General features: G+C 33.7%; 2 protein-coding genes across 2 annotated transcripts; both read left to right on the top strand.

Moving 5' to 3' along the window:
- The first annotated feature begins 3,227 nt into the window (after window positions 1–3,227).
- LOC115886552 lies at window positions 3,228–4,505 on the top strand. The gene is made up of 3 exons (XM_030905775.1): window positions 3,228–3,766; window positions 3,860–4,062; window positions 4,116–4,505. The coding sequence occupies exons 1-3, from the start codon at window positions 3,284–3,286 to the stop codon at window positions 4,414–4,416; spliced, it is 987 nt and encodes a 328-aa protein (XP_030761635.1). The 5' UTR covers window positions 3,228–3,283; the 3' UTR covers window positions 4,417–4,505.
- A 1,414-nt stretch (window positions 4,506–5,919) lies between these two features.
- On the top strand, window positions 5,920–8,508 carry LOC115886551 (splicing factor 3B subunit 4). Its single transcript, XM_030905774.1, has 5 exons — window positions 5,920–6,139; window positions 6,209–6,292; window positions 6,348–6,622; window positions 7,442–8,021; window positions 8,200–8,508. Exons 1-5 carry the CDS (start codon window positions 6,106–6,108, stop codon window positions 8,367–8,369), a joined length of 1,143 nt encoding a protein of 380 aa, XP_030761634.1. The 5' UTR covers window positions 5,920–6,105; the 3' UTR covers window positions 8,370–8,508.

Raw genomic sequence — 8,508 nt, 5'->3', positions numbered from 1 at the left:
ATGTAAAGGAAACCAAGCTTGTCATTGTTTTTTTTTCTTCATTAAAAATTTACCTGATCAAAAAAAAACTCTATCATGTCCCTCCAACAAAACAAATAAACAAAAAAACGATTTAAAACATCTAAATCTAACTAGTTTCAGAACACTTTAGCTTTTTAGCACAGATATCTACGTCTATTAAAACAATAGACGTTCTGATAAACTGTCATTACATAAAAGCAAACTTCAAAATAACGATTACTATGTACCTGATCAAAATTGCCTAATACAATTCGACCAAAAAGCTTGAAATATCTGTAAATAAAATATTTTCTCTTTTGCTAAAGGCGTCCACAGACGCTCAGTTTTACCGCTCAGGCCGCCTCTGCAATCCTGGATTGTGAACATCTATCGATACGTTTGTGGGAAGTTCCTTACTTCCAAAAAAATGGAACACTTATAAAATCACTTGTTTTTTGTCCGTCTGTCTGTCTGTCAAGACCGTTTATCTCGGGAACGCGTGGGGCTATTGAGTTGAAATTAAAACCATATACTCAGGTTTACAGTCCCTTGAAGCTTGAAGCTGTGTACAGGGTGCGTCAACGATAGAGTAAAGTCCATTATCTCATTTGTTTCAAGGTTTACAAAAAAATGTTTAATATAAAAGTTATAGGGATAGTTAAGATACACATTTTAAAATTATTATGGAGTACACAAGGTGCTTCAAAAAAGTGTGGCGGCTATAACATATGTTTTTTTTAAATGCAACACCTTATTTTTTATTTTATTTTTAGATTCTGCGTAAAATTTCATAACTTTTTTATATATGATGTTATATACCTAAAATTAATAGTTTTTGTAATATTTAAATTTGTTTATACAAATGTTAAATTGCAGTGTGGTAAAAAATTGTCAGTGGTGCCATTGTTTCTGAAGTTGGAGTACCAAAATTTGGTAGGAGAATTTTATAGAGATGAAGAAAAAGATATGTGTAAAGATATTTTAGTTAAATGATACAGGGTGTTCAAAATATATTTAGGAATTTCAACTACTTAAAATTAAAAAATCTCAAATTTTTTAAAAGGAACTTGCTCAACAGACATGAAATTGTGATAATTATTACTTTTTGTCATGGCAACTATGATGTTATAGCGCAATTGTATTAAAAATATGGGTAAAAATAGAAAAATATGGAATAAATCGCAAAGTAATAAAAATAGGTATATGACATACTTAATAAAAGTTGAAGAGTTTTGTAAAATCTATCAGAAAAAATAATAATATATAGGGTGTACCATTTAAAAAAATTGAAATTTCTTAATTTTAAGTAGTTGAAATTTATAAATATATTTTGAACATCCTGTAGCATTTAACTAAAATATCTTAACATATATCTTCTTTTTAATCTCTATAGAACTCTCATACCAAATTTTGGTATTCCAACTTCAGAAACAATGGTACCACTGGCAATTTTTTACCACACTGCAATTTAACATTTGTATAAACAAATTTAAATATTATAAAAACTATTAATTTTAGGTATATAACATTATATATAAAAAAGTTATAGAATTTTACGCAGAATCTAAAAATGAAATAAAAATAAGGTGTTGCATTTAAAAAAACATATGTTATAGCCGCCACACTTTTTTGAAGCACCCTGTATACTGTATAATAATTTTAAAATGTGTATCTTAACCATCTCTATAACTTTTATATTTAATATTTTTTTGTAAACCTCGAAACAAATGAGATAATGGACTTTACTCTATCGTTGACTCACCCTGTACAACAAGGTAGATTAAGAGCAACATAGGTAGTAGATTAAATCTACAAGAAAGAAAACCCAGAAAAGACTCAACGGTCGGGTTTGAATGTTTTAATAAAATTTGAGTAAAATAATATCTCGGTTATTTTGGACATGATTTTGAAAAACGGTAAAGAGAAAATATGTGTCCGTTATCGAGATCTACCAGCCCTGAAAATATTTGCATTTATTTAAGACTCACCCTGTATAGTAAATCATGACATATTCCTGTTACATTTTATTTATTGCTAAGGAAAGGTTTCCAGATTTGTTTATAATTTCTACATCAAAGCTAAATTAAAGAAATTGTATAGAGTTTTCCAATTATAGCAACTAGTAACAACTATCTTTAATTTGTTTTGATTTGTTCTTCACCTTGTTGATATGGAAATAGACACGAATACTAAATTTGGTCTACCAAAAACAAAAAATCTATTGAGATATTTATAATTATTAATTATTTTGTATCTAAATTTTCTGTTGTGATGAAATATTTTAATTGATATGTATTCAAACATAACAAATTGTTTAATTCAATAATAATTTGTTATTCCATTACTTATTTCTATAAACATCATTAATTTTCTTTTAAATATAGCAGAGTAAACTTCCAAATATTTGTACAAGAGGAAAATTTTTATTTTTAACTTTTTAAGAAAAATGTATTCTTTATAAAAAAATTACGGCAATAAAAAAGTTTTTTTTCTTTTTTAAAGAAGATCCATGGACATACTCTACGAACAGAGCAAGACTTCCGCAAGACCAAGCATGCAAGACCGCAAGTGCAATTACAAGAGTATAAATAACGTTTATACTTTTCCAAATTTACACACCGTTTTAGAGAAAATTAAAAAAAAAACATGAGAATATGGTTGAATTTCTTCCGAGTCCTAAAAATCTCAAAAATCAAAAGGGTTTCTGTGATAATATAATTTCGATTTTTGGTTCTTTGATAGATGGTTTTATTATTAATTTTGATTACATATAAAAAACAGCGATCTTTATTTCATAGCCATCGCTGACTCTTTAGAAAAAAATGATATTAGTACATAAATAAGTAAACAAATATATACATACAACAGCTATAGTTAAAGGAAAACATGTTTTGATTTTCAACACAAATTCGGATGCAGAAAAACAACCACATCTTATTTGCGACATTTTAAAAATATTTTTCTGTTTTTTAACACAAATCTTCCATAGGAACTACAAGTTCAATTTACCCATATTGTCAATGGGAAGATTCCTATTATTATTTTTATACATACAAAACAGATAATTAAAAAAGCATCACAATCTAACAAATAAGATTTTTTTCGTTGTTATTGATATTGTTTTTCTGGTGCAATAAAAACAACAATTACGTTAAATTCAGTCTTCGCGGGTGGTGAACCCTTATACCCCTGATAAGAGCTTTAATATATAAAGACATTTTCAAATTCACTTCACCAAAACAGTTCCCATTTCGTTCAGAACAAGAACTACACCCTTACCGAAATGAAATCCTTCATTTTACTCACTATCGTAGCTCTAGCTAGTGCTAGAAGCTCGAAAAACGACTACAACACCAGATTTGGTACTTCGGGAATAGAAGAACTACTCAAAGAAGTGTCTCAGCAACGTTCTTCACTCCAACAGACCTCAAGACTATTCCAAACGCCTTTCCAACAAATGATCCAGGCACCACAAAGAACAGGAGTATACGGAAACATTGATTTGTCTCAACAAGTTACTAGACAAGCTCTTCAGAGAACTTTAGCTCAAGGTGGAGCTCAAGGAAATGGTCAAATAGTAGCTGCTCAAGCTGCCCAACAAATAGTACGTGGTGCTGAAGAAGAACAACAACTGAATATCCAGGAAACCATCAAAGAACTTGCCCAAAGAGCCCAGGTTACTGGATTAAATACATTTGGAGGTCAAAATGTTGCTCAAACTTTGTTCCAGCAAGCCAGACAAGGAGAAATCCAACAAGTTATTGAAGTAAGATTTTTTTTAAAGAAATACTTCAGTTTCTGCAGGCATTCATTGACCAACTCGGTAAGTTAGAGATAAGATGGCTATTTATTGTTTTAGGAACTGGTAAAACAACAGCAGAAGCAAGCTCAACCTGGCAGCACTGGACAGCTTCTTCAACAAACCCTCCAAGTAGGTATTGAGGCACAACTGGCCACACAAATCGTCCAAAGACTTGGACTCCAAGGTCAGGCTGAAGCAGAAGAATTCCAGGGTGAGGTTCAACAATTGGTAGACCAAATCAACGCCCAACAAACTCAAAAGTACGTAATCTTCTTCATTATAATAAGTCTTATTTATATTTTACAATCTTTAGATCGATCTGTGACTGTCAGCAAAAAGCCAAACAGATCCAAGCTCAACGTCAATTTGTTACTCAGCAAATCAAAAAGGTCGAAGCTCAAGAAACGGTAGCCAGACAAATAGGAGGTTGTGGTCAAGGTTGTATGCAATTGCAACAAGTTAAGGCTAAATTGCAACAGCTAGAACGTTTCTTGGCTCAAGAACAATTGGCTCAGAGTGTTGCTGTTCAACAATTGCAGAAAGTACTGATCAAGCAAGAGAGCCAGATCCAGGACGATATCGTTGAGCAACAAGTCGCTAAAAATTCAGTGTAAGGAACTGTTGGAAATTATTTTTAAAGATTTGATGTATTTTTCGACTAAAGGAATGAAGTAAATAAAACTCACACTTATTCATAGTAAAACTGATTTTTATATTAATTTTAACGCAATGAAATTTCTATAGATATTTAATTAAGCTCCTAAATATTTATACTGACCCGTAATTATACTAATTATAGAGAGTTCAAAATTGTTAATTCATTAACAGTGTTTTGGTTAAATCCGGTAAATAATTGCATGCTTTTAAACAAATAAGTGTTTATCTTTACAAAGAAGGATTCTGACCTACCACACACAGAAATATTGATTACAGTTGCCAAGTGTCTGAAAATAGTTTTATTATTGCTGTTTTCTTTTTAGATAATATTTTTTATTTAATAATCATTATTTTATTAAAGTTTGACTTCAAAAACGCGCTTCTTTAGCAGCGCCAGGCTGGCGCCAAGAACCGCCATTTCTGAGAAACATATTACAGTTTTCTGTTTAATCAAGTAATAATTAGTGATGGCAAAGTTTAAAAATGGATCGATACGTCGCATCAGTCTGGAAAAATACCTATTAAAGCTTGTTTCATATAGACGCGAATCGCGAATTGCGATTTTGCGAAACTGCTCTCATTGGTCCAATTTTAATGATCATGCAGCGCTGTCAGAAATTTTAAGATTTTGACGATTCGCAAGATTTAAAATTTGGGGGGCGGGAAAGTTAAAGTGTTTTCAACTTTTTGCGAATATTCGCGCGATTTGAAGGTTCGCGTTTGCGCAGAATGGTGTTGTGATCCGGTTATCGATTATTTTGACGACGCTGCCACAAAGTACCAAAGTGGTACCAAAGTACAAAGTAACTGAAAGCATTTCTCCAGGTGAAATGGATTCTCGTGTATATGTTTTTGATATAATATGGTGACAATTTTTCAACCAAGTTATCAAACTCCTATACAGACAATCTGTAAAAAACATAAACACATCATAGTCAGTAGACTCAATCTGTGAAAATTCCTAAATTTGTTCTCATCTTTTTTCCTCATTTCTTGAATTAAATTGCGATAAGCACCTTGTTGCTTACGAAATTTAAATAACATGTCCCAAATGACCTATAAACATGTCCCAAATGACCTATAAACATGTCCCAAATGACCTATAAACCCGTTCTTTTCTACGTTTTAACAATAAGTAAATGGCAATTTTGCACCTTCTGTTCCAATCCCACAATCGTAATCAATATTCATAATCATTAAACAAATTTAAACTCATATTGTATGCTATAAAATATAAAATAAAGATCGTAAACACGAATAAAAACAAATTAAGTTATCTCAGGTTATGATTTTTTTTAGTAACTTTCAGTTGAGCAAAAATGAAATGTCCCTAAAAATTCGCGACTGTATGAAATAGGTCCAAATTTTGCGAATATTTTTTTGCGAATCGCTTTTCGCAATTCGCGATTCGCGTCTATATGAAACAAGCTTAATACTCCATAAATTATTCACAATCGATATATTTAATATATCGATCTGTTGTACCCATCCCGAGACTAGACAAATCATTTTTTAGGTTATGTATCTCAGAAGCCGATGGAGTTGAAATTATTTTTAATTATATTTTGTGTTTTCCTCAATATAATGTATTAAATTAAACGCGAATATAATATAATAATATTCAGGCTATATCATAGTAAGATATCATGGCTAACGGACCAATCGCTGAACGAAATAGAGGTAAGAAATGAAACTGAAACAATATACTTTAGTGTGTTTGTTTTTTATTTATATTTTATTTTAATATAGATGCAACAATATACGTTGGAGGTCTCGACGATAAGGTTTCCGAATCTTTACTGTGGGAACTTTTTGTTCAGGCAGGTCCACTAGGTAAAAAAAACTACTTTTTTAGCATAAAAAAAATTCTATTAACGAACATTTTTAGTAAACGTTCATATGCCGAAAGACAGAGTGACTATGATGCACCAAGGGTACGGATTCGTCGAGTTCATGGGCGAAGAAGACGCCGACTATGCCATAAAGATTATGAACATGATAAAGTTGTATGGGAAACCTATACGAGTAAACAAAGCGTCGGCCCATCAGAAAAACTTGGATGTGGGAGCGAATATATTTATAGGAAATTTAGATCCGGAAGTGGACGAAAAATTGCTGTACGACACGTTTTCAGCCTTTGGAGTTATACTTCAAACGCCTAAGGTATGTAACTTTAGTTAATTTTTGAGTGATATGTAGTTTTTTCACTATTATATGTAAAGATAACTAAAGTATGATCGAAAAAAGAAACGGCGGCAGCGATGGCTATGAAATGAAGATCGCTGTCATTTTATATATGTAAATTTATATGGGAAATGACATCGATTGTCATTTCCCAGCCAACTGCACGCCGTTTTTTTTCGATAATACTGTAGAAATTTACATTTTTTGACATGACACTTTTTTGTGTCACACATTAGTGTTAACACACAATTATCTTAAAAAAAACGTAAACATTATTTTTTAACAATTAATAAGTACCGTGTGATCGAAAAAAAAACGGCGTCCATGATTTTTCATATAAAATGACAGCGATCTTCATGTTATAGCCATCGCTAACGGATTTTTTTTTCGATCGTACGGTACATTATTGAATAAAGATGATTTTTAAATGGTGAAGTTTGAAATTCGAGAAAAAATAATTTTTTGGAAATAGATTTTAGAGATTGAACTCGTCAAAATTATCTATTGTCATTCCCCAGCCACCTTTGACGCCGTTTTTTTCGATGAAACAATATTTGACATCACGGCCAAGCTGGGATGAAACTACAGAAAATGTCCAATAAGAAAACTATGTTTTCCTGTTTCTTTTTATTTAATAAAATTGAGTTTCTTGAAATTTTGGATAAATTTTAAAGATTTTGAGTCATATTATTTTGTTCTGATTTAGCGAAGAGTTTGCAACACTGATGAACATTGATTTTTCATAATAATAATCAATTTTTTTAGTGTTTTAACATTATTATTTATTTAAATTCGTAGATAATGAGAGACCCGGAAACCGGCAACTCCAAAGGCTTCGCCTTCATCAACTTCGCCAGCTTCGAAGCCTCCGACGCCTCGATTGAAGCCATGAACGGCCAGTACCTCTGCAACCGACCCATATCGGTGTCATACGCCTTCAAAAAAGACTCCAAAGGCGAAAGACACGGCTCGGCAGCCGAAAGACTACTAGCAGCTCAAAACCCACTCTCCCAAGCAGACAGACCTCACCAGCTGTTCGCCGATGCACCTCCGATGGGCATGATGGGCATGGCCATGGCTCCTCCACCTCCTCCTGTTATTTTAGGGGGTCTTATGCCTATGCCTCCTCCGACGCCGGCGAGTATGGCGCCTCCACCACCGCCTCCGGTGCCTCCGCCATCGTCGTTTCCTTCTGGGATTCCCCCGCCGCCTTTGCCTCCCAGTCAGCCTCCGCTGCCGCCTGGAGCGCCGCCTATATCCGCTGCAGGGGCAGGTGGAGCGCCTCGGCCTCCATTGCCTGCAGGAGGGATGCCGAGGGGGATGATGCCTCCGCCGCCGCCGTGGCAGGCTGGAGGGATGCCTCCGCTGCCTACTTCAGGTAAGGAATATGTATATACAGGGCGTTCCTTAATGACATGCTAATATTTAAGGAGGTTATTTTTGGACCTATTCTAATAAAAAAAACTTAGACATACTTCAAGACGCTTATTGTCGTTTTTTTATATCATAGATAAATGTATTCTTTGGTAGGGTTTTAAGAAAATTTTTTCTTACAGGACAAGCAGCTGCTAACAGCAATTTCCCGAACATATTCCCACCTCCGCCGCCTCCAGGAGCTAGGCCTCCGCCCCCCAACTGGAGACCGCCCCCTCCGCCAAACTTCGGAGGGGCACGACCTCCGTTTCCCCCAAGAGGACCTCCCCCACCACCACCTTCGATGCAGTAGCACACCAAACATCCATACAGCGCATGTGTGGAAATACTTAAATTACTTGGTATTCTTTGTATAATTTTTTCTATTGTTTATCAACCAAATGGAATTATATTATAAATTATGAAGTACTAAAATATAAGTAAATAAATGA

Source organism: Sitophilus oryzae, unplaced genomic scaffold, assembly GCF_002938485.1.
Source record: "Sitophilus oryzae breed Bouriz unplaced genomic scaffold, Soryzae_2.0 scaffold_494_pilon_pilon, whole genome shotgun sequence".
In the NCBI taxonomy this organism is placed as follows: Eukaryota; Metazoa; Arthropoda; class Insecta; order Coleoptera; family Curculionidae; genus Sitophilus; species Sitophilus oryzae.
The sequence above is the reverse complement of the archived record's forward strand: the minus strand, read 5'-3'. Positions and strand labels throughout refer to the sequence as shown.

Excerpts from the sequence above, each read along its gene's own strand:
- LOC115886552 (XM_030905775.1), top strand. The coding sequence starts at position 3,284 with ATGAAATCCTTCATTTTACTCACTATCGTAGCTCTAGCTAGTGCTAGA. Across the intron at positions 3,767-3,859 it reads AAATCCAACAAGTTATTGAA|GAACTGGTAAAACAACAGCA; the intron begins GTAAGATTTTTT and ends TTATTGTTTTAG. Across the intron at positions 4,063-4,115 it reads AACGCCCAACAAACTCAAAA|ATCGATCTGTGACTGTCAGC; the intron begins GTACGTAATCTT and ends TACAATCTTTAG.
- LOC115886551 (XM_030905774.1), top strand. The coding sequence starts at position 6,106 with ATGGCTAACGGACCAATCGCTGAACGAAATAGAG. Across the intron at positions 6,293-6,347 it reads TGTTCAGGCAGGTCCACTAG|TAAACGTTCATATGCCGAAA; the intron begins GTAAAAAAAACT and ends GAACATTTTTAG. Across the intron at positions 6,623-7,441 it reads TTATACTTCAAACGCCTAAG|ATAATGAGAGACCCGGAAAC; the intron begins GTATGTAACTTT and ends TTAAATTCGTAG.